At 33.7% G+C, this 26,751-nt stretch overlaps 1 protein-coding gene across 2 annotated transcripts in view; it reads left to right on the top strand.

Moving 5' to 3' along the window:
- Positions 1-1,443: 1,443 nt before the first annotated feature.
- The window catches only part of NRDC (nardilysin convertase), a 67,815-nt gene continuing 42,507 nt past the window's right edge, over positions 1,444-26,751 (top strand). Inside the window, exons 1-6 of one of the 2 annotated variants that reach the window (XM_016120266.2) lie at positions 1,469-1,991; positions 16,441-16,759; positions 19,107-19,240; positions 20,150-20,219; positions 20,388-20,469; positions 21,332-21,485. In XM_016120266.2, the coding sequence (XP_015975752.1) occupies positions 1,648-1,991; positions 16,441-16,759; positions 19,107-19,240; positions 20,150-20,219; positions 20,388-20,469; positions 21,332-21,485 (1,103 nt within the window). In that variant the 5' untranslated portion in view covers positions 1,469-1,647. Of the gene's footprint in view, positions 1,992-16,440; positions 16,760-19,106; positions 19,241-20,149; positions 20,220-20,387; positions 20,470-21,331; positions 21,486-26,751 lie in introns of both variants that reach the window. The other variant, XM_016120265.2, reaches the window with a different exon arrangement.

The raw sequence follows: 26,751 nt of genomic DNA, 5'->3' as shown, positions 1-26,751 counted from the left end.
TTCTACAGTCAGGTGACTTGTAAAATTCAGAGGCCTCTTTTTAAAGGAAAAAATTAACAGGTAATACTTGGGATGTGGTCTCTCTTTGTTTCTAGGTAGAAAATTCTAATTACTGGCTGAATTTACTTATGGCATCATCGCCTTGAAGAGTAAAAAGAAAAAAACATCCTCAAAATAGACATCACTTCAGGTAGTTATTCAACAATAAACATTACTGACTGAAAACAAACTGGGATGTTTGAACAATATTTTTCAATTAACTTACCTCATCTGCTGTCCTAGTTCAGGTTTTCATTATTTCCTCCCTGAATCGTTGCACTGTTCCTTCCCAACCCTATGGTCCTATCCCGCATTGTCATTATAGTATTCAGTTTTTAAACTACATCATTCATTTTTATCACCTGTTTAATGTCTCCCAGTTAGAATGCAAGCTCCATAAAGAGAAGGATTTGGGGTTTGTTCCTGATTTTATTCATTTTGTGGAGCTCAGGCCACAAAAAATTTAGACTTAAAACAGCCATCAATATACTTTCCTGCTTCAACTGTTTCTCCATTCATTCATACATATTTACTCCTTTTATGTGATAGGATCCCTTGCCTCATGGTATCAGTATATTGTATCTTATTAACATGTCAATTGTTTTTAAATTTTCAAGAATGCCTGTTTCAGTGACATCTGAGATGATTACCAATTAAAGGTCATTACGAGCAGAAAATAACTTTGGGAAAAGGGACTTGAGAGCAATAAGCTGACCTGCTGTAGCTGCTCAATAAATGCTGGCTGAACCTAAATACTAACTGTAGACTCGGTGGGGAAGCTAAAAAATGTTTTTGCATAGACGAGTGAGCACATCTACATCGGTCTCTTAAGCGCTTTTTTGCGCCTTGATGGCAAATACCACCTGAGCGTAGCCTCCAACTACGTGGTGGAGAACAATGCCTATTTCTGGCGTTCAACTGACTCTTCCGAAAAACTTCCATCCGGTGGAGAAGAAAATACTTCCGCCGTTCCGTTTTTTTTCGCATGCTGAGTCACGGCAAAAGGCTCCGCCCTGAGTCCCAGGGGCAGGATGCACAAAATATGCAGGATGCACAAAATATGAATGGAGAGAAGAAACTATGCGCTCCTTGGTTTTCTCATCAAAAGAATACTTTTTTCTGGGCCGCTGAGCACTACTCAGTGGCAGCCTCAAACCAACTCTCCGTATACGTCATAAACGCGACGCAACTGCCCGGGCGCCCTTTCCCGTCGTCCTCCGCGCTACTTTCTCCTCCTCTTTTTCCTCGCCCCGCCCACCTTAGGTTTCGAAGAGCAGTCTGTGTGCTCCGCGAACCGGCCCGGTCGCTTTGGTTCCTTTTATTCACTATTCCCATTGGTTGCTTACGTGAGCGTGACTGCTGTCTTGCCTCTTTATTAGCTAGAACTAGTAGCGTCATCGGCAGCCGGGAGGGCGGGGGGGATGAGGGAAGTTAACGTGAAAGAGACCGGATTGGGGGAGGGGTGCAGGCCTGTCCTCCCCAGCGGCTGCGGCAGCACCAGCGCCGGCCGCCACCGCCTCTGGAACGCGGAGGAGGAGCGGCTGGAGGAGTAGGAGAAGGAGGTGGACCCTGGGGAGAGGGATGCCCATCGCTCCGACTTAGTAGTAAATGCTCAGAAGAGTCTCGATTGCTACAGTCTGTGCCACCGGGAGGAAGTTGTGGGGTGAGGCCAGGCCGGGGCTCGTAGCGTTGTGGAGAATCAAAGCGCGGGTTCGGTGCGAAGACTCGGCTGCTGCCAGACCCTTTCCTACTCCTACCATGCCTGGAAGGAACAAGGCGAAGTCTTCTTGCAGCTGCCCTGCCCTGCAGCCCAATGGACAGGATTTGGGCGAGAGCGGCCGGGTTGCCTGTCTAGGAGCCGATGAATCAGAAGAGGAGGGACGGAGTGGGTCTATCAGTAATGTCGGAGACCCTGAGATCGTCAAGTCTCCCAGCGACCCCAAGCAATACCGGTGAGGGAGGAGGCTTGGACCGGGGAGGAGTGCCGGGTGCGGGCGTCTCTCTTGCTGCCGCTGTCACTTGTCTTCGTATCTCCCGAAGGAGCGGCAGGGGCACACTCCTCACCCCGAATAATTCCTTGGGTGGAGCTGAAAAGGGCAATTAGGGGCTTCCATGTGGTGTCAGCTGGACAAGTGGGGAATCTTGGGACAAGTGGGGAATCAGGATGTCAGAATGGGAAGGGTGGTTCAAGTAATTTTGACATTAATCAAGAATGAAGGTTTCTCTGGGAAGGCGGCCTGGATGGTGAGTCTTGGTATTATGTTATGAGCAAAGGTTGAAGGAGTTGGGGATTTAATTTTGAAGAGGTTATTTAAGGGGCAAATTAGCACTATCCGCAAATATTCGAGGTTCCCTTACTTGAAAGAAGGGTAAAACTAATGGGTGGAAATTGCTAGAGGATGATGTGACTTGAGTAAAAAAACTTAGGTATCATAGTTGGCCTAATATGAAGCGGCTTGTTTCTGTGGGTTTCCCATTACTAAAATGATTGGGTGACCTCTTTCAAGAGTATATTAGGAAGGACTTGGGTCTCAGTTGAGTAAGTCTTAGTCTTGTAAGGTTTCTTCTAATTTTGAAACTCTCTACTTTTGGTTTATACTGGAATCTTCTAAACATCTCTTAATAACTGGTGGCTCAGTCTGCATCTGAATATTTCCCTCAGAGATAGCTTATTTCATAGAATGTCATGACTATGATGTATTTTAAAGAGATGATATTGTATCAAAACTTCATTTTACAGTTCGACGAAATTGAGATCCAGAGATCTTTTGCTTATTGCTCAAAATTACAAAGCTAAATAATAACAGAGCTGGTATGATAACCCTGTCACCAAATCCAGTGCACCATTTACAGATTTTTATGAAGTTCTTATATCGAGTTGAAAGCTGAAGGATTCTTGGTCCCTATTTGTTATAAGTGTTAGAGCAGGAAAGAAGCTTAGAGATAAAACTTTTCTACTCCCTACTATCCCCCTTTGATAGATGAATGAAACAGGTTTAGAGTGTTTTAACCTCGAGTTTAAGACTGACCTAATTTCTCCTTTCACTCCAAGTGTAGCGATTAATAATGCCCAACTTCTTGTACTATTTTTCTCAGACTACAGAGTAGAGATCTTTATGGACAAGCTAAATTCTCACTTTTTTCTCATCAAAGATGTGGTTGTATTAGTAATATGTAAATGAACAAGATGAAACCTTGCTAAAAGGTGCTTAGTTTTTGTCTTTCATATTGAATGTTCAATAACAGTTCAACTGTCTTCCTGTGTAAAGATGTATAGTAACAGTCAATGTTTATGTAATATATACTATGTATCATATACTGTTCTGCTTAACATGTATTCTTTCATTTAATGACCTCATTTTCAGCAGATTAATTTGATAAATATTTATTAAGTCCTACTTTGTGCTGCATGCTGAACGATCTTAAATCTTTTCTGAAACTTAGTGGAATATAACTTAATAACATTTTATTTTGGGTACTGGGCATACAAAGATGGTTAACCTGCCTTCAGGAAGCTTCCAATGTAGGAGAGGGACGCAGACACATAATAGACATAAAAGTAGGGCACTACCGTTTTATGGAAGCCATAATAGAAGTATGTGATAGGTATACTGGGGAATAAAGTAAGTGGTAAACTCCACTTAGGGAGAAAGGAAATACTTCTAAGAGGAGATAATGCTTAAGAAGTATTCTTTAAATACATTGTTGCGTTTCTATCTGTAGTCTTTTGCCAAGTCATTGTCCTTTTTAGTGTCTCGGTTTTCTTATTTTAAAGTGAAGTTTGATTAGAATAGCAGTGTTTTCCAATAACTACTTCAAAAGAGTGGGTCAGTTTTTATATTTTAGGTATTGAAGTTTCAATTAGACTTTAAAGAAAATATCTTTTTGTTACTCTAAAATAAAGGTGGAAAACCTTAATACTAGATGAATTTTAATGACTTATCCAACTAAAGTTAAATGCTGCTGTGAATTTTTGTCACTAGAAACAGAGGCATCTGCAGCCCAGATAGCTGAGTTGTCCCTTCATGAGCTGCTCAGATACTATCTCTGTGAAGCCTTTCCAGGCAGAACTAATCCCTCCTTTCACTGTATTTCAGAAGGAATTTGGACGTAGTCTGTTACAGTACATATCCATCATATTATAATTACATGTCTTTTGAATGTGTGAATAAGCACCAGTGGCAGACCTGATTAAAAGAACATTATCATGAAATAATGCCTTGAAAGATTTGTCTAAGCAATAGCCTGTGGAATTTTACTTTGTATATGTGTGATTTGTGTTCAGCTTTTTAAAAATGTTAACATACCTCCAGGACATCTATTCTCCCTTTTTAGGGATCTGTGTAAATGCTTGTTAAGTGTTGATTTCCTACTCTTCTGAAAGGATTAAATAGGACTCCAGTTTGGGAACTGTTGTTCAAATATTTATTGATTTAAAGTGGAAATTCTAGATGGACAAAATTAGTGGTAGTGCATTCTAAATAGTAAATTATTTTAATGAGCACTAAGGAGGTTTGGATTAACTTAAATATAAAACACTTTTCATGTTTAACCTGTTTGTAAAGAGACCTGTATTTCTTCTATGGGGAAGCTAAAGGCATGTAAGCTTCTGAAGGGCAAACCCTTTAAATTTGGGGCAGACTGTTACAAATGAGATTATGTTAATAAATTCTCAATATACTATAGAAAATAATAGATATGGATTGAGTAAGTTATGGGTTATTTCTGAACATTTACTGTGTTGTTTACTATTATATACTGATGAACAGGAGATTCACAATCTAAGTGAGCAAGACAGCTGCATTGAGAACAGTAATATCTGCTGGCTTATCACATAGGAGTGGGGTTACACACTTCTGAGAAGGTTTAGACAAATCTAATATATCAGAGGACTATACATCAGAGAATATTTTCTTTTGGATAGGAATAACATGGGTTTTTTTTTGTTGTTGATCTATCCAGCTAAAACTCATGGAATAGTAATTTTTTTTTCAATACATAAGGTAGTAGTTGTATTTGTAGTATACATACACATTAGTGATAAGACTATAGACTCTTAGAGCTACAAAAGAAATCATGGACTTACATATACATAAATTCTAGGAACTTGATTGACAACATCCAATCCTTTGGTCTGATACATGAATCCGAAACTCAATTTAGATTTTACCCTCTTAGGCTTATAATGTAAAGTAGAGGCAAGCTAGGGCTTATTTTGTGAGATTCAAGCTCATTTAACACAGTGAGGACTTTTAAGGTTGAAATACATTATATCTTCGGAATAGTGAGCGTGTCTTTGTTACCATTCCTTAGACTGATTTCTTCAATGTGTGCTGATGGGCTGATAAGAATAGGAAGAACATTCTTACCTAAAATGTTTCTTTTGTAAATAAGATTTCATTTAAAAAAAGATCTCTGTTATTGAAGAACTAAACAATGGTAAGAACGCTTGCCTTCAAAGAATTCTAGTCCATCTAGACTCCTGGTGGAGTCATGGAGCAGATACTGAAGCAGAAATGCATTAAATGTAGTAGGTGTTAAAATAGAAATATGTGTAAAGGATGGCATTTTTAGTCACTTGGGTATCTAGTTTCCGATCTCTAGTTATGTGACTTTGAGCACATTAAGTAATCTCTCTATGGCTAAGGACCGTTGAGATCTCAGAAGAGCAACCCCGAAGAACCTTTGAAACTAAAAAGGAACATCAGGAAACAGAAATACTAGATGCTAGTGGCACTTTTTTTTTGTTTTCCTTTAAAATATAAAGAACCAGCAGAGAAGAATGTTTTAAGCAAGGATTGATCATTGATAGGTTATAGAAGAACTGAAAACAGTTGCAAGAAATTATTTGTCCACAGTGAAAGCAATTCCAAAGGAATTGTAGAGAGGCAGTAGCCAGATTGCAGCGAGTTAAGGAGTGATAAAGTGAGAAATTTTAGGTAGGTAGACATATTTAAAGAAGTTTGGTTTTAAAGAGATGAGAGGAGGTTTTCGGATAAAACAATATATGGGATTAAGGGTAAGTTTTCTCAAGATAGAAGAGACATAAGCATGTTTATTGCCTGAGACAGAGTAGAGAAGGAAAGGTTGAGGATACAGGAGATAATAGATGGAACAAGATCCTTAGATGGTAAGGGAGAAGACAGATCAAGAATATTCACTATGCAGGAATTGGGTTTAGATACAAAGAAGAAGAAATCTCTTCACTGGAAGTGGAGGAAGCAATAATGAAGAGTGTGGTTGCAGGCACTCAGATGTTGAAAACAGTTTTTGCTTTAAGACTTTTTTTTCTGTAAAGTAGGCATTGAGATCTACTGAAGTGGTCCTCTAAAAAGTTGTAGGGGAAGTAGTAGAGAACAGGGGGTGCCTTTAGTGGTGAACGTTTGGAATAATGTAGAGAGTAGGTGAAGTATACTTGGGAAATACTGAGAAGTTGTGGGTTCCTGAGCCTGAAAATGATATAAGTAAAGCAGTGTTCTTAAGACTAATCTGAAGGTAGTAGCTTAGGTCCATAGGATGTGGCAAGACTGGTTTAAGGGGTAACTATGATTGTGTTTTGCATGATGCGCACCGATATATATAGTAACTATTCCTGCAACTGATGTGTTCCTCTCTTCACTTTTCTTTTTGCATCCCACTTATTAATTTAACAAATATTTGCTAAGCTAAAAACCCATGAGTACAGAGATTATGTCTGTTTTGTTCACTCAGTGCCCAGAGCATAGTAGGTTTTCAAAAAGTATTTGTAGTTTGTATAAAAGCATGACTGCTTATATGCCAGGCATTTTCTTGGAACTTTTGGGGATATTCCACCAGAAATTTTTTAGATCAACTTTGTATCCTGGCCAGTTTTAAAAAATAATAAATTGATTTTCAGAGAAACAAATATGAGTAGGCAGTTTACAAAAGAAAAAATACAAATTATACAAATAGTAATAATGATGTATGATGATATTGTAGTGTACTTAATTCACACAGAAGATTGTGCTTGACACATAAGTACTCAGATGTTACTAGTTTAAGCAGTAACTATGTCTTAATATTTTCGTAATTACTAAATAATATAGCACTGTAATAGCAAAAAAATTGTCAGCAGCTTTATTGTCCATTGATTTGCTAAAGATTAAGTTGTTACACAGTTCTACAATGAAAACAATTATAGTCATAAAAAATGGTTTATGTAAGTTGATATTGAAAGATGGCCTATGATTTATTGAATGAAAAAAGCCAGTCGAAGAACAAATATATTGTATAAAACTCATAAAAATAACACCTCCCATTATGTTTACTTGAAAGATAGTTTTTTATGTTTAGATATGTATAGCAATGATTAGGAATGATATTCATCAAGCTTTTTTCTCTAGGGAAAGGTAGGAGACTTGAATTACTTTTTTTAGTAATTAAAAAAGATCAATCAATAAGTAAAAGTATTATGTGGTCATTGTAGGAAATTTAGATAACAAGAAGAAAAATTTTTAGTTTTCCATAATCATTCCACCCAGTATTAACTACTGGTAACATTTCTTAGTGCCATTATTCCTTTTTTCTATGCATTTATAACATTTTTAAATGGTATGATACCATATTTAACAATGTCATAAACATTTTCTTAAGTGCTTTTCAATATATTTTGCTTACCTAGAAGTCCATGGTGTAGATATACCTTAATTTCATCATTACCATTTTATAGTATGCTTCGATTGTCAAATTTTCTTTACTTCAGAAATTTGTTTACTCCCAACTGAATCCTTTGGGCATGGACCCAATTATAATGGGTTTGGTAGGTATATAGGGTAACCTCTGGTGATCTAGTCTGTTTCTAGAATATTCTCTAATTGGGAGACCTGGCAGACAAGAAGATGGTTTGTTATGGGACTTCCACTCTGACATAGGCCTCATAATCCTACTGGTTCCTAGAGTGAAGTCAGTCATTAGGCCTATCCAAATCACAGGAAGCTGAGTAGATATATAGTCCCTTTCCAGTATTTATTTGGGTTTGTTAATTAATTGATCGATTAAGTTATTTACTTGGTGGGGAGGCGTGGGCTTAATTACATAGCTGGATCAGAATTAAACTGTTTTTAGGAGGTTTGGATTGAGATTGTAGTTTGGAAAGTTCACTTGGTCCTCTGGAGGAGTGTTTAGAGGGATTTTATATTTTTATTACCACACTATCAGTAATCTTCAGTCTCGTAATCATTACTGATATTTCCTTGAATGCTTACTGTGTACTAAGTACTGTTCTAAGGAGTTTATATTGTATTATTTCACATTATTATCTATTTAATCTTTACAGTAACCATATTAGATAGTGCTTTTATTACCTGATAGCCTAAATGCTGTTCTATGAAAATATGTTACTAAGCAGGTACTGAGCAGTACTTAGAGTATAAAAGGATTATTTTCTCTCATTTAATTCCTCCTAAGCAAACTACCATGGCAGATAGGGTCCAAGGCCCTCCATTTTTCGATTCTTTCTAGTTTTCTCTTCTTTTGTGCTGTTATGTGCTCCTTTTCCTGATACATGCTTTACTCTTTGATCATGTTTGCCTTGTGCATTCAAGGATTACCTCCTCTGTGAATCCTTTGACTTCAGTCTTCCTGTTGCACATGTGAGTTATTTACACTCTTGTGTGCTCCAATAGCAATTTTTTTCAAACTGTTTCATATTTTTGTAAGTTGTATTTGTCTTTCCCATTCTTCTGAAACTTTTGTAGGTAAGGACTTTGTTTCTATGTGTCTTTGCATGCCTTTTCTTCTGTTGTTAATAAATCAACTGTCTGTACTAAGACCCACCATCTCTCTTTTTTATTAGATCTCATCTCTTTTTTATTGATCTTATCTGTTAGTTATTCCAGCAGTCGTTCCTGTTCCATACTGTATCATCAGTTTCATTCTCACTAGATCATTATCACAAACATACATATAGGCTGTAATTGTTCCTATCTTCTGGGGAAAAACATTTCTTTACTCCACATCCCCTTTGAGCTATGGCCTTCCAGCTACTCAAGTTTCTTAGTTTCCTTTATAGCAAAGCTTATATTAAGAGTTGTCTGTGCCCATAATTTGCTGTTCATTTCCTTCCTTTATTTCTTGTACTTAGAATGGGCTTTTGCCATTATTGCTATACCAAAAAAGCTGTTTTCAAGATCACCAGTAACCTTTGCAATTGGTTAGTTCTCAAATTCTAACCTTACTAGATCTTTCAGTATCATGATACAGTTGATCACTCTTTCGTTGAAATTTTTTTTTTTCAGTTGGCATTCAGGTCAATACTGTTCTTAGCTCACTTTCTGCCCCATTTGCAGGCTCTTCCTTACCTCCTTTACTTCTAAAGTTTGGAGCACCTATGGCTCAGTTCCCAGACCTCTTCTTTTCCCTGCCTACCTTAGCTCCTTGTGTTACCTTATCCAGTCTTGTGGCTTTAAATACTACTCTGTATAAAATAACAGTTTTACTCAGGTTTCCCACCCCTGTTTTTCTTACTCTTTTATTTTTCTTTATAGCACTTACTGCCATTTGATATACTACATTCACAAGAGCAAGGACTTTGTTTTTTCTCGGCTATATCCCCAGTGCCTAGAATAGTGCTCGTCTCATAGTCTTGCTTTCATCTCTCACTCCTTCATCCTTTTCTCCTTTGGCCTGATTGTTACCAGATATGTTTTTCAATATTTTAAAAATCATTTTATTTTTTTTTATTTCAGATCAAACGTTTTTTAAAGAAATAAAACCATGCAGGTATACTTGAAGCTCTTTGTGTACTGTCTCCTCCCATCTCTTCTCCTACTCTCTTTGTCCAGTGTTAACCATTATCAGAATTGAGTGCATATACCACTCCTATGTATGTTTTTGTACTTTTTATTAAATATACATTTATCTGTAAACAGTATATATTACTGTTTTAAGATGTTATAGAAATAAAAATTATATCAAATTGAAAGTCTCATAAACTGCTTTTTTTTTTTTTCTGGTTTAACATTGCGATTTGCCCATGCTGATAAGTATAGTACTTGTTATTTGTGTTAAATGTTATTTGATATCTCATATGAATACATCATAATTGTTTTCCTGTTAATGGTCATTTATATTTTTCCCAATTTTCTGTTACATTTAGTTTTATGATTATGCCACAGTTTATCTTTTCTCTGATTGTTGGTCATTTAAGTTGTTTTCATTGCTTCAGTGAACATTTTATACATGACTCCATGTGCACACATTTGAGAGTTTATCTATATGCCTACAAGTGAAATGATTCACTTTTAACCTTTCTACAATGTTTCCACAGTACTCTTTTAATTGGTTGTACTATTTTACATTTACACTAATAGCGCATGAGAGTTCCTGCTTCTCTACATTATCAGGAGCTTCTGGCTCCTGATAAGTGTAGTACTTGTTATTTGTGTTAAATGTTATTTAACATTTTTTAAATATCTTTAAGATTGATATATTTAAATATTTAAAATTTTTAAGATTTAAATATCTTTAAGATTTTTAAAAAATTATTGAGAATCTGAAATGGAATTTTTTTTTTAATCTTTCATTTGCATTTTGCTTATTACTAATCAAATCAAGCATTATTTTGGATTTCTCCTTTTATTAATGGCCCAGTTTTCTAATGGGTTGTTTCTTTTCCTTTTTCCTTTTTTAGGTTAACTTGTAAGAGTTCTTTACTTATTTTAAATATTAATCCTTTGTTGGTTATATGAATTGCAAATGTATTCTCTAAGTCTATATAGCTTATCTTACTCTTCGTTTAGAAAGTCTTAATATTTAATCAGATTTATTCATTTTTTAATTTATGGTTTGTGCTTTTTTCATCTCATTTTCTAAAAATTTGGCAGCTTTGCTTTTTACATTTGGATAAGGATCTAATTTTATTACTGTTTTTTAAACATATGGACAACCATTTGTCCAAGCACACCTTTTGAAAAGTCCGTTTCTCAGAGGCTACCAAATGTTTTCTAAAAGGACCTAGATAAATAAAACATTAGGCTTTTGTCAGTCAAGTGGCACAATTAAGGATATTGTATAGATATTAATATAATCAGAAAAATAAATTTCTGCACATATTTAATGCATTTTTTTTTATTAAGTTCAAAATAGAATAGTACTTTTTTATGGTGATACAGGTCTACAGGTGAGAACAATGGAATTATTTTTTATTGGGATAACATTTTACTTTTGAAGGTTCAAAGTCAGTGTTCCCTGTCATCAAAAGCGATTGCAAATGTTTGTTAATGATGATTTGTAATGAGATATTACATATTTCATCTTTGAAAATGTATTTTCACTCTGATAGGTACTGCCAAATACTGAACAATCCATGAGCATAAGATTTTACTTGAGTATACTCATTGCTTAAACAGCATTTATAGAATTTTGTTAGATTCTTCTCATATTTTTGCCTTTTAGTATGCAAATTAGGCGGTAGCTTGTCAATTACACAGTTTAAAAAGGCATTGAAATAAGGAAATTTCCTTTGTGCTTGCACCAAGATCTGAAAAATACAAGACCTATAGTTTGCTTGGAAAACATATCCACTGCAAATTTATGTGGAAATGGATATATGGCTTCTTGTTTAAACTTTTGACAGTACAAGAAATGTTTAAAGAAGTTTGCCATTACTTGTGATTCAGATAACAGTTGTCGAAATGACTTTACCATAAGATAAGTTTTACATATAAGTGCTATTTTGGACTTTAGGGTTGAATTCCTTAAGAAACAGTATCAAGTCTGCAGCAAAAGGTAATTTCCAAAGCCATTTGGTGTTTGGTCATACTGGTTGAAGGCTGTTCTTTAGAAAAATTTCAGTCTTGGCTTAAAACATTGCAATTGTTGACATTAAGAAATGTCCAAATGTGTAGAGAATTTTTATGAGTTATATTGAGCCCAACTAAATTGCCGGGAAGCAAAACCTCAATGGAGTGAGAAAATGCTCTGGAGAATGGCAGTTCCGCAGCTTACTTTATTTATACATTAGAATCAGAGGAAGAGACATAAGGAGGGTTATATGAAATCTACTGGTGGCAGGTTAAGGGGATGAGAGAAAGCAAAGTGTTTGGGTGGTAATCACTGAGATTGGATAAAACACTTTTACATTTGTGAGAACAAGATAGATAACATTTACAGCACAGAATTCAGGGAAGCAAAACAATGAGGGGTTCTTGGTCTTGCACTGTGGTGCCCTGGGTTTCCCCTGAGGGGTCTGGAAAAGATTACTGTGACATTTCAAAGGTATGTTCTCTTAGCTGCAAAAAGATAATAGGCTCCCTTAAAGTAAAGATTGACCTTTGTTAAATGCCTGGGATGTGACAATGCTCCGTGCCCCGCTTTTCGGAATTTTTAGGTTCAGACCATCTTATGTGGTTACATTCTGTCTGATTTGTAGGGCCTGCCATGCAGGCATCTCCTAAGCTTGTCACATATAGTATGTGGCACCTTTTTTGTCTACACAATAAAATGTTCCCACTGCTAAGCCATCTAACTGCTCTACCAGTAAGGGCAGAACTAATGATTGTAAAGTCTACGAAAGGAAGTGACACTACCGGTTCACTAATACGTGATAGATTCATGTATTTTGTGCGAAATACTTCTGATTTAAGACAATAATCGTAGGTTTTAAAACACCTCACAAAAGATAAATTTGTCCAAGTAAAACTTATTTTTCTGCCGCATACATTTTTACCAACATTAATGTGGTAACATACTAGATTCCACTTTAGGTTGTACTGATCATGTTTTCTCAACCTCTTGGAAAATATTGTCTGTAATTACTCTGTCCATAGTATTCATAGAGGCTGATACCTCTGTTGCTTCAAACCCGGCACTGACTCTTCAAATAAACAACAGTATTGGCAACATCTGTTGTCATATCAAGAGCCCAATATCTTGCAATGATATGCTTTGTTTTTAATTTACTTGGTATTGCTACTATGTCAACTTTTTGCAACAGTTTTTTTTTTTTTTTGGAAAGGCTAATAGTCGTAAGTTTATTATCTCTGGTTAAAGTTCTTTAGCTGCTACAAACACACAATCTAATGCACTTTTGATAAATAGCTTTCCTTGCTTGACTAACAAATGAGCCAGCCACTCAGAAACTTACTTTCATTGCTGTGTCATTTTCATTTTTAATTTTTGTGAATAGATTTTACTGTAATGATATTTCATTTAAGTTTTTCTAATTTTTTGGATTGATGCTTTCCTGTGAGTTGGGAATACTGTGAGGAACGCTTAGTTTTGTCAAACAAACTTAAAAAGAGAAGGCTTTGCTAGAAATAAATAATAGAGATTTATTCAGGGGTCTTGGAATTTGCAAACTGGGAAACAGCTAGGTGAAAACCCAGAAGTATTCCAAAGAAGAAAGAAAAGTTAAAAATTCTTATAGTAAAGAGTACATTCTTGAGAATTATCAGTCCTGCACCTTCAACCCTAGGATTGGTTCAGGATGATTATCAGTCAGATGTGAGGCAGTCAGGATAATGTCAGGTGGCCTGGAAGGTGGATGCCAGGGGATCTGGTCACATCCCAGTGGTCTGGATAATGGACTTCAGGTGGCTATATACATGAATCATTCAGGGAGTAATCGGGTGGCAATTAGAGGGTTACCTGGAGGTCTAGATGTTCAGGTATTGATGCAGGACTGGAAAGTTGAAGTTTCCAGACTAGTATAAAAAGAGTGGAGTCCTTCGTACCTCAACCTTCATAATGTTAATAAGTTTAGCAGCTGGTTTAGAGTGACCCCACCAATGTGGTCTCAAGTATTTTTGGATTTAAATACATGAACTCAACTGTGGCAATTACAGTGACTGAAAGTGGCTTCACAAAGTTGGTTTTCTTTAATAAGGAAGAAATAAGAATGAGTGGGAGGGTACTTAAAGACAATAATGCCATCTTTTTTATTTTTGGACATGGCTTGAAAAATCTACTTCAGTCTTTATTGTCAATATAGGAGCAATTGGGATAATGAGCAAAGTAAAGGAAAACAGGTTGAATAAGCCAGAGGAAGGCAAGTTTTTTTTTAAAGAAATAATATCTTGGAAAAAACCCACCCCTCTAAAAATTATATATATATATATATATTTGAGACCACATGATTTGGGAAGAAGTAATAAGTTATATAATTACATAGCTACCTCCACTCATGTACTCTTTTTTGCTGACCTAAAGTGATTTAACACTATCTAGGCCTAGAAATAGCAATTTATGGCTAGAAACTGAGTCATTATTTTCTCTATATATATGAAAATGAGATCTTGAAGGCTATATGGTATGTTATGGTGTAGCTATAGGGTTAAAAATTTTTATTTGCATATTCTATTGGTGGACATTTGGGTGGTTTCCAGTTTTTCTCTATTATAAACATTGTTGATCTCAGTAAGAAATTTACTCTTTGATTTTATGATTTTGTTTTAGAAAAGTTTTAAATTAGAATATAGTGAAATCTTTTCATTTTTGCCCTGTATTTTGTGTCTTGTTTTGCTCAAATTTTGTGTCTTGTTTTGCTCAAATTTTCTTTATCCCAGTTTTATAAAGGTATTTTCTCTTAAATACTTTTAGAACATTTTTTCCTTTAGCTCTATAATCTATCTGGAATTTATGTGTTGAGTGTAAGGTAGAGAAGGCTATGTTTTCTTCCTAAGTGGATTGCCTATTATTTCAGCATTATTAATTGAATCATAATAACTGTTGCAATAGTATTATAAACACTTCTCTGTTTCTAGAACCTGTTCTGTTTCACTGATCTGTAGGTGTTCCTGTACCAGTATACTGTTTAATTTCAATTGCTTTAAAAGACTATTTTTGTAAATGGTAAGGTAGTGTGCCCTCATTGTTTTCCCTTTTCAAAATGTTCTTGGCATTTTTTTATGTTTTTCTTGTCCACATGAATTTTAGAATCAGTAGGGAAAGTCTCACGAAAAATCTTTTAATTTTTAAAATTTTTTTAGTTTTCAAATTGGAATTGCCTTGAATTTATATATTAATTTGGGGAAGAATTTATATCTTTGCAATATTGAGTGTTCCCACACAATAGCATGATATAACTAGTCAGGCCTTTTATTTTCTTCTGTGAAGTTTTCTAGTTTTCCTCACATTGGCTATGTTGAGCAGTAGTGAAAAGAATGGGTTTTAGTGCCATGGTACTTGGGTTCAGTCCCTGCTAAGCTTGGGTAAATAAAAAACTTTTATTGTTGTGCTTTAGTTTCCTCATTTGTAATATGGGAGTAATAACTCATTAGGGTTATTATGAAGATTAAATGGGTGAAGACATGTCAATTAATACACTTAAAATAGAAACTATTGTTATTAGGTTTATATTTAAGTATTTAATAGTTTCTTTTGCTTTTGTGAATAGGACCTTTAATTTAAATCTCATTTTATTTAGTTTTATAGTTTGTTAGAATAACAAAATTATTTAAATTTGATTTTTGATATAGAAAGGCGGTAAATCAATTTTTCAGTCTTCCATCTTAATTCAGTCCCTTCCTTATCTTTCTCTGTACATTATTCTTTCCTGTTTCTGCTAGATGAACTTTTTTCCCATCATTAAGTCTCAAGTTAAGAGTACTTTTGCTAGAGGCCTTCCCTCACTTCTACCTTTCTAATATTATGTGTTTACTTCTATCATTCTATATTGTACTGGCTTAATTGTATTGTACTAGACAGTGAGTGCCTGATGGTGAGGGTTGTGCTTTTATAGCATATGAAATGAGTATAAACAGAAATTTGTAATAGGCACCCAGTTATCAAACTGACACAGCAGTTTTACTAAATAAGATAATCATCTTTCTGCAGGGCTACCAGTTGTGGAGTTTAGTTTTCTTTGAGATGTAGCCATTTTTTTAGTTCATAAAAAATGGTGACTGGTTAAAAATATCAAATAACATTATACCAAAGGGAATCAACAGAGTTTAAATATATGAGATTTTGCTTTAATATTTTAGCCGACATGACTTCTCTGTATGTTGAGAGATAGGTTTATTTTAAGTCTTCTGGTATGGTAGAATGTTTATTAAGTACTTATAAACTGAAAAATAGAGGGAGGCTAAGTGTTGAGTTCAACTTCAAACATTTTAACTTCTAAACTTGTTTTTTGAATAAGCAAATATGTTTTCATAGTTCAAAATTTAAAAATGCAAACAAGGTATATACAACATACTGTGTATATGTGAAATACCAACAGTGAAGTGTCTCTTTTATCCTTTCCCTCTTAGCAACTCAGAAACTGATAAGCTTTTGAGTTTCCCCTTCTAGAAGCAACCTGTTTTCTTAGTTTAAAAATAGGGTTGGTTTTGTGTGTGTGTACTTGGATTTTTGAAAAAATTCTGCTAAGTGCATCACTTGTATCTGTATAGTGTGATGAATAGCTGACTCAAAAGAAATTTTTTTTTTTTATTTTAGATACATCAAATTAGGAAATGGCTTGCAAGCACTTTTGATTTCAGACCTAAGTAATATGGAAGGTAAAACGGGAGATGCAACAGATGATGAAGAGGAAGAGGAAGAGGAAGAAGACGACGATGATGATGACGATGACGACGACGATGATGAAGATTCTGGAGCCGAAATAGAAGACGATGATGAAGAGGGTTTTGATGATGAAGATGAATTTGATGATGAAGAGGAGGAGCATGATGATGATGATCTTGATGCTGAGGATAATGAATTGGAAGAATTGGAAGAGAGGGCAGAAGCCAGAAAGAAAACCACTGAAAAACAGGTGTGAATCATGTCTGTCTTTTCCTAATTTGGGAATTCTTTGGGATGAGTTCTAAACTTATGTTTTATGGCAAAAAGGAAGTATATATTTATCTTTTGAGCTTCAGTAAAGATCTATTCTGTATGAAGATTACATTTATAAACATTTTGCTCTGATTTTAAATGTAAGAAAAGTTCATTATGAAAACAAAGATATAAAAATCACCCGTAACTATAACTTTTTGAGGTAGTGACTGGTAATATTTAAATTTGTGTGTATTTATGCATATTACATGTTTTAAAAACAAATACTGGGAGGTGAAGATCTGCATAAATCTTAGCCTGGGATAGAGGAATAAGAGTGTATTATCCTTGGAGAGATTGGAAAAAGAAAAAGAATAGGGCAAGTATAGAATCCTCACCTAAAAGTCCTCACATGGGTAATTTAATGGGATTTATTTTATTTTATAGGAAAGCACCAAAGGTCTGGATAAATAGCAGGGGAATTGAAACAAATGGGGAGTTGAGCCTAGTTAGTGTAATATATATAACAACAATCGATGAAGCTGATCACCTGTGTTGGTGTAGTGTAATGAACCTATAATATATAATAACAATCAATAAATAGATAATATAGGACTTAACGGGGAGAATTTCCCTCTCTGGATTTTTTTTGAAGAATGTCACCATTTTGCAGTAGAGATTACCTATATTATAGGATAACATTTTGGAGGCATTATGGTGGAATTTGGTCAGCAGATGTTTGTTAAAGCTGGTTATTTGAATATTGATAATACATTTAACGTGGCATAGTCCACATACAAACAAAGTTCAGATTATTAAGACAAAAATCTACTATAAAGTGGTCTCTCCTCAAAGATATGAAGGTGTGAGATACAAGTAGTAGATAGGCTTTAAGTAAATCTTTGATAGTCACTCTTCCTGGCAAAAAAATTTTTTAAAGAAGATCATACCACATCTTTCACTAGGTTTATGGGGAGATGGAATCATATTTTTAAGAAGCTGTTGCCCCTTGCTATTCAGATTTTGAACAATGGCTGTTTTTGGGTGGCATGATAGGCCAAGTAATTTTAGCTTGGAAAGCTTTAAGAATGAAAACCAAAATATTAGGAAAAAAGCATATATATGCTACTTGATAGTCTATACTAAGGTCTTTATAAATGAATTGGAAATTAATAAATTTAAAATACATCTCATAATTAAAAAATATACTTCATAATTCCAACTAGAGCAATAATAGGAAGGAAGAAATTATACAAGTGACAGCGTGGAAAGAATACTGACAATCCGAAAACCTGAATTCTATTCTGGCTCTGTCCCTATATTTTTGGATGATCTTAGGTCTTTTTATTTTCTCTTTTTTTCCTTCTCATTTCTAAAACAGGATTAGATTATTTGAGGTCCATTTTAGTTCTAAGACTGATTATGTATGTGGTAACTTCATAACTGAACATTTCCTATCTATAAGTTTCTGTATCTATTAGTGGCTTTCCTTGTGCTTTGGATTTCTTTATATATTCTATAGATTTATAAGCAAAAATCTAGGGTTAAATAAAAAAATTGTCATGACAGCTAATTTTACTGTCAAGACATAATAAAATACCTTAGATTTATACAGCAGTTGTGAACCCCTTTGATAAATGACGATGTGCATCCAGTATTTTTGGTATCCCTTTTTATTTTGCTTAGGTGGATCAAACTCTAAATGCTTACATCTAGAAGCAGCAAGGTCAGATTCTTATGATCATTAAAAAATGGCTTTCTTTTCTGAGAACTCAGTATGATATAGTTCTATATATGATACTGATGGTTAATTTTCTGGATCGTATAGGAAAGGAATGGAGGAACCTAATGTAGTTTGAAGAGGAGAGCAAATTGTTTTGATTCAGATGCAGTGGGCACACTAGTGTAATGAAAGACCCATGATTGTAACAACAGAAAATGATTTATATTCATTGAATGAATAAATAGTGTTTGCAAAAGGGAACTAAAGTAGTCTAGTGGTGGCTGAAGAGTAGCATAGTGTTGTGCAGCGGTTTATGATTTAATTTTTATATGAAAAATGTGAAGCTTGTTTAAGATAAATAGAATTAATAATGGAAGTGGGAAGAAAAAAAAATTAAGAAGTTAACTACTTTTCTGGGTCATCATTTTTATCCACTTTCATTTTCCTCCTAAAAAGTGGTTCTTGATCTGACAGGTTTGCTATAGAAACAAGTTGAAATTTAAATATGATATATACCAAATTACGATTTGTTCAGGGCTTTCTTAAGTCAATTCTCAAGTATGAATTTCTCAAGTATGAATTTCTTGGGTAGTTAATTCTCAAGTATGAATTTTTTTTCTAGCAGTCGCAGAACCTGTTTTTGCTGTGGTCAGAGATGACTGATAGACTGTGGTTTAAGTCAACCTATACAAAAATACCTTCAACCCTGCTGGTCAAGACAAGAAATCTTTATGGGGTAGTTGGAGCTGAAAGCAGGTTAGGCATCTATTAAACATCATAGAACAGGTTAGACTGTGATTCAAAGATGTGGGTATTATTTCCCCATGTTTTAACTAAGTGTATGCGCCTACATCTTCAAAATGGGATTTATATCATCAAGCGAGGCTGTTTGGTTCTTCTGAAAAACGTACTTTTGTTTTCTGACACATGGTTAGACTTTAAACCAGATATGCTAGTTTTTAAAAGCTCTCTTTGTAAGAGGGTGACCATTTACCAAAAAATCTGTGTCACCAAATGTGTTAGCCTTTAAAATTGACATTTTGTAAAATTTGGAAATGTTAATCAACTTCCTATTCTCGAGTTTATTTAAATTGACTGTTTCTCTTTTTTTTGTCTTTTACAATGACATACGGTATGCCCTAATCCTTTTTTTAAAATGCAATTTGGTGTACCTCTTGACTGTCTATTTTGTTAAAAATTCTGATTTTCCCAAGGTATTGGGAGATAGCTACTTTTAAGTTATGTGTTCTTTATATCTGCAATAAGCGAAGAACTAAAAAGCCTCTTTAAAGTTTAGTTCCATAGTGTTTTAATAGGTAAAGATTTTCTTTTTAACCATTTACTTACTATCTTTGTTGGATGTTTTCCTGACATGTTATTTTATGCCGTTTTAATACAAACAAATTTCTGAGAAGTTTTAATAAAAACAAAATATTGATAAATTTTATATTTTGTAACTGAGTTACTAAACACAGAGCCTTTAATTGCTTAGAAATCTTTAAAGATAATCTACCAAGATATATTATTGTGCAAATTTCTGAAACCTAATAAATCAGGAAACAAATTTGGTTCAGAACTCTTGAAATGCTGCCACAAAATGATATTTGGGTGGGCTGGCTAGTCCCTTCTCGCTTTTTTTCTGTCTGTTTCTGCTTTTTCCCTTAGGTCTGCACCTGTTCAGCATTTGGCAGGATGGCAAGAGGAGGGGCAGCAGGGTGAAACTGACACAGTTCTGGTGAGTTTCACTTTGCTGCTCCTCCTGATTATCAGGGCAAGAATTTTGTTACTTTCTATTGGAAGACTTCCATCTCCAAGTGAATTCTTACGATGAGATGACAATATTAATGACAATATTATTCCTTTAGGATTGATATATTATTTGTATGTGTTCTACTTATTCCAGTCTGCAGCGGCTCTTTGTGTTGGAGTTGGGAGTTTTGCTGATCCGGATGACCTGCCCGGGCTGGCACACTTTTTGGAGCACAGTAAGATCTTTGTAAAATATCATTCCCGGGTGTGTTTTTTCCTCCAAATTTGTATGAATTGGTTTCATAGATGACTAACTGGTTTGATAGAGGTATATGTTTAACAAGAGAAAAGGCGAAGAAAAAATCTTTATGAATATCATAAGTGAAGACTTAATTTTAATCTCTTTGAGTGTACTTGTTTTGAGGTTTAGAATGAAATCATTTAGAAGACCATTTTAAGTGTAGGCTTTATTATTATTCAGGTATGGTAAGGCCAACAGATCAGGAAACAGTTGCCAATCTCTAGGGATTTAGGGCGTAGCTTTCGAAGGGGCAGTCTCTTCCGGGGGTACCCAGACCCCAAGATGTTAAAAGCATCAGAAATACAGAAAATAAAGCATGATTAATATAAAACAAAATAGAAAATATTCAGTTTAATTATGAATGTACCTAAGACCTATGTGGATGATATACAGCTATAAATATCTAAATTCATATTTGTTTTCCTGACTTACTCATATTTTTACATTCTGGTTTTCTAAGCCGTTTAAGGGTAAACTTCTTACCTTATGTGTTTTTATAGTAACAATCTGCACATATCGTAAATTTACATTTTAACCTTTTTACAAATAAATTATATATTTCTTTTTTCTTTAAATAAAATGTTTAGTTTTTGAATATAAAAGTAATATATGAACGGTATAGCAAATGATAGGAACAGAAGTATAGTGAAAGTAAGTATTATTGAGACATAACCATTGTTAATGTGTTGGTATATTTTCTTCCTTTTTTTTTTTTTTTGCATGAGAAATTTTGTCCTTAATAATAAAAACATTGTCTACATCTTTGTGTTCTATGACTTTGTGTTCTTTCCACTTAGTGGTATTCATGGGTAGTTTGAAATATCCAGATGAGAATGGGTTTGATGCCTTCCTGAAGAAACATGGGGGTAGTGATAATGCTTCAACTGATTGCGAACGAACAGTCTTTCAGTTCGATGTCCAGAGAAAATACTTCAAGGAAGCCCTGGATAGGTAACTAGCTCAAAATGTCTTTTTATTTTAATGATCTAATGGCATCTTACACATCAAAATATTGAGCATTGCTCTATTGTATTTCTTTTCAAGCAATATTCTAATTTTGTAGAACTGTCACAACACTTTATTTGGAGAAAAGAGCAAACTATTAAATACACCTTGGCTCTTATTTTGTAATACCTAGTCTTTGTATTAAAAATTAAACTGAAGCACTTAAACACCTTTTGAGTTTTGTAAATAATGTATTCTCTATTACAAGTAGTTTGCTAATTTAGTAGAAAATATGGAAAAACAGAAACAAAAAATGGAGTGTTCCTAATTTTGTAATCTAGAGATAACTGTGGTTAATGTTTTGCTATATAATCATCTATTTTTCTTGCTGCATATGGGATCATATTGTTTATATCCTTTTGTTTTTAAACAAGATATTTTATTATGTCATTATAAAACATGATTTTACATCACCGTGTATTATTTACACTGTATAGAAGAAGTACTATAACCTGTTGAACCATTTACATATTACTGGACAATTGAGTTGTTTCCAGTTTCTAGTATTATAATCCTAATCTTTATGTACATCCTTAATTATTTCTTTTATTAAGTTCTAAGAAATGAAATTGGCGAGTAAATTTACTTATATATTTCTAAGCTTTTATTGTAAAGCAAGCTTTTGATATTCACTGCAAAATTGTTTTCCAGAAAGTTTGTATCAGTGAAATAATAGAGTTTTAATATTATAAGGTTGCAGGCCAAAGTCTACACTGGAAAAAAAGAATTACTTCACATACCCAATTCTAGATAAATGTAAGATTGAAATATAAAAAAATTAAAAAGTAAATTTTGAGTTTGACAAGTATAATATAAGCTTCTTGAGGGCAGAGATATTGCTCTATTTTTTATTGAGATATATCTAGCATCAAGAATTTTATATATACTAAGATATCTGTTGAATGAATTAATATATATCTTTACGGGGAAAAAAATTACCATGAAATCAAAATACAGATGACCAGAAAACTTCAAAACATGGAAAAGCTCCAGTTTTCTTAAGGAAATTGTCCCATCCCTTAAGAGATTAATTTAACCTTGAGAGATCTTTTGAGTAAATTCCTGTAAATTGGAAGCATATGTTGTTTTCAATGTAATAAATATTCAAGGTGTTTCTGAACCCCTAAATTGCCAACTTTTTTTTTTGCCAAAACAGTGCCAGAATCTCATTAAAGTTGACACAGTTACTTTGATAACATTATTTATAAGGTACAACATGGTGGATTTTCTTCAGTAATCTATAATATGTCTGTCTACCTGTGTTCAATGAACTATTTTATAGCTGGTTTTAATTGTATACTTAAGGACATGCGTATGGCACATACATTTGATACTCAGTGTTTATGTAACTAAACATTTAATTCCAAAATAACGAACAAAATAATAGAGATCAAAAAAATTAATGAAAGCAGTGCAAATGATGCCAAAATTATTTTTCCCTATAAACTTAGGAAATCAGGAATACTCTGAAAATAACTGCATGTTTACTCGTATTTCAGAGTTCTCAGCTCTAAAGATTCACAAAATCTAAATATGTTTTTATATGTGTGAAGAAATCTTAAGGAATAGACAAGTTGAATTGTCAACTTAAGCAGTAGACCAAATACAAAGAAGGGAAAAACTCACTTCATTGAAAAAAGAATAAGCAAACAATGTGTTGAATAAATTATGACCATTTCAGAAATGATGAAACTTGCTTAAAGTCTAGTTAAAGAACTTGTTTTATTTCTTCTTAAAGAGTGTCTGTACATTTTTGATTTAAGGATAGATTTGAGAAATCAGAAGATACTTAAATATTTATTGTACATTTATTTCTACTTTTCAAAAAGTAGAATGCTACTGGATTAATAGAAATTAATCAGACTATCAAAGCATGAATTCATGCCATAAGTGATAGATAGTGATAGAACATAAGCATTACATATATTATAATAAACATGATAATAGTATACTTCTACAGTTAGTAAGGAATAAACAGTCTTTGGATCATTTTTAAAGGACTCTTACACAGCATGGATTAAGGGCCATTATTTTTTAGTAGGTCAGTAAAATCTAATTCTCTCACATGGGTCATATTGTTTATCAGTATCTTGGATCATTTAAGTAAAAAGTTGAGGAAATGACTGACTTCTTACCCTAGTAAGTAAATGAGAATAGAGCTGCTTTTGCCCTGATAGCATTTTCTAAGTTTAATAAATTTTAACTTTATAAGTATTTCAGGGCAAGTGCAAGAAACATCAAAGCCCCAGGACATTCACAAAGTTGAATAGCAAACTCTCCTCATAATAAGCTGAGACTCCAAAAGGCTTCACCCTCAGGTTGAAGAAATGGATTAGCCATCCTGAAAGTATAGCCTACTTTCAAAATTCCTGAGTCTTCTGGTGAACCTCAATCCTTGATTGTGATTTAACATGGTCCAGAGCTGGTAGTGTTCTCTCATGCCCAAGAGAAGCAAACACAAATCCTCACAAAAGGAAAATGTACTCATCCTAGGCCTTACATTATTCCTATAAATAGTTTTTCAAGTATAAAGTCAAACATGAGCAGGCATACAAGTAAACAAGACAACATGAATGAGAATAGATAACAGAAAAAGATTTTTAATGCTTTAGAATTTTTAGATTAGATACACATTATAAAAATGCTTATACTTTCTGTTTTTAAAGAAATGAGGCAAGTTTAAATACAGTTGCCAGAAATAGGAAACTATAAAACGTCCTATAAGGTTTGAAAAAAAATCTCGAACTGAGATATGATTACTGAAATTTAAAACCCAATGAAAGGGTTTAAGAGAAAAGTAGATATAATTGAAGATAGAATTGGTAAACCAGAAGATAGGCCAAAAGAAATTTCAAATATAGCATAAAGAGGAAAATAAAGATGAAAAATACAGGAAAAAAAAAAGGAAAAGAGGCATAGAGGATAGAACAAAAACGTTTGATATATATTTACTTGGAATCCTAGAAGGAGGGAAGGGAAAAATGGAGTAGATACAATATTTGAAGGGTTGATCACTGGAATAGTTCTATAACATCAAATCAGAGTTTAAAGAAGTCTAACAAAGTCCAAAAGTATACATTAAAAGAAATACCCATGTAGAAAAAACAGTGATATTGCAGAAAACCAAATGAGAGAAAATCTTTGCCAGATAAAAGTGCAAAATATTAGACTGATGACTGTTCAACAGCAGTGGGTCGAAGCTAAAAGACAGTGGGATATTTCCAATAGCCTGAAAGAAAATAACTACAAACCACAAATTTGACACCAAGCAAGTATATTTTTTAAGAATGACTGTAAAATAGTCCTTCAGACACTATTGAGAGACTGTACTACGAGCCAGCCTACCAAAAGAAAGTCTAAAGAATTTATTTCAGACAGAAGAAAAATGAGGGTCAGAGATGCAAAAGGATAGAATAAAGAAAGTTATTTTATGTGAGTAAATATAAATAACATTGATTACTTAAAACAATAGTTATGAAATTTAAAACAGAATTAAAACGACAGTAGTTATATCAGTCAGGAGTAATGGTAAATGAAGAAAAAGGTATTTTGTAAGGTATTGATTAACATTAGACATTGATAAGTTAAAAAAATACATGTTCTATTTTCTAGGATAACTTCTAAAAGAACAGAATTTGAGCGCAAATACTCTAAACCTGTATAGGAAGAATGTTTGGAATAATTTTTTAAAATAATAAAGGGAAAAAGATGAGAGAGACAAAACAGAACAAATGGGACAAATAATACAAAATAGCATTCGAGTAGATGTAGATCCATTTATATCAGTAATTCCCATTAAATGTAAATGGATTAACTTCCAGTTAAAAGACAAACATTGTCAGACTGGATTTTTAAAAACTCAGTCAGTTTTAAGACTTAGATATAAACATAAAAATACAGAAGGGTTGAACAAAAGTCATAAAGTAGTATACCATGTATATACATACATGTACACATATATACTAATACACACAAATAAATAAAGAAGGCTACTGTAGTTATAGTGATATCAGAAAAAATAGACTTTAAGGTAGAAAAAAGTACTATTGTTTAAGAGTCTCACTTCATATTGATAAAACTTAACTAGGAAAACATAATTGTTTTCCATTCAAACATATCTAATAACAAAGACAAAAAAACTCACAATGAGGACAAGTGTACAAATAACCAAATGCAGTGGGAAATTTAACACGTATTTCTCAGCAAGTGATAGAACAACCATAAAGAAAATCAGTAAGTAGAAGATTAGGACAATGAGATTACTACTCTTTTTTTTTTTTTTTCATGGCATATATAGAATGCTTAACCAACTTGATCCTGTAATTTTTTTTTTTTTCAGTATTATGGGACACTAAAAAGTTGACCATACTTTAAGCCAAATACTCAATCTCAAATTTCAAAGCATTGAATTCACATAATTGTGTTTTCTGATTACAGTGTACAGTTAAAATTTAGCTAGAAATCAGTAGCAGAGAAACAACTAGAATATTGTCTTATGTTTGGAAATTATACATCTAAGAAACACTTGAATAAAAGAGAAAAGCATGGCCAAAATTAGAAAGTTTCTTGAACTGGATTATGGAAATATTATAGAGCAAAAGCTGTGAGATGCAGCTATAGTAGTACTTAGAGGGAAATGTATAATCTTAAATGCATGTGTTAGAAAAGAAGAAAGGCTTAAATTAATGAGCCAATCATTCAGGAAGTTTGAATAAAACTAGCAAAATATTCCCAAAGAAAGTAAATGGCAATGATAAAGAGCAGAAATTAATGACATAAAAAGAAAAATGACAGTAGCTTCTCCTCTATAAAAGAAATGAGAAAAGTGTCAAAATTTGTCAAAATCAACTTTTTCGGAACCCTGAAGTAACCAAAAGCTTGTAACACTCTAGACTATTTATTGAAGCAAGTGTTTGAATCTTAGAACAGTGAGCTTTGTGGCATTGTAACTTGTCCTGCCTGTTTCCATTCTCTGTACAGCCCTGTGTAGCTTTAAAAAACAAGAGTTCCCATGATCACAATAAAAGCCCTCAGTCTAGCAGCCACTGGAGGAGGTTGGATGGATTTGGAGTTCTCTAAAAACATTGTCCTGGAGAATTGTCATTATTTGACCTATCTGGCAGTTCCCTTGGAACCATCATTCATAGGACTTTTCTGTATTTGGCCTGACTGGGAGCTCACTCACTGCAAAAATCTTTTTCTCTGGAGGCTT

This window comes from Rousettus aegyptiacus, unplaced genomic scaffold (assembly GCF_014176215.1).
Source record: "Rousettus aegyptiacus isolate mRouAeg1 unplaced genomic scaffold, mRouAeg1.p scaffold_m13_p_1, whole genome shotgun sequence".
NCBI classification, from domain to species: Eukaryota; Metazoa; Chordata; class Mammalia; order Chiroptera; family Pteropodidae; genus Rousettus; species Rousettus aegyptiacus.
The sequence above is the reverse complement of the archived record's forward strand: the minus strand, read 5'-3'. Positions and strand labels throughout refer to the sequence as shown.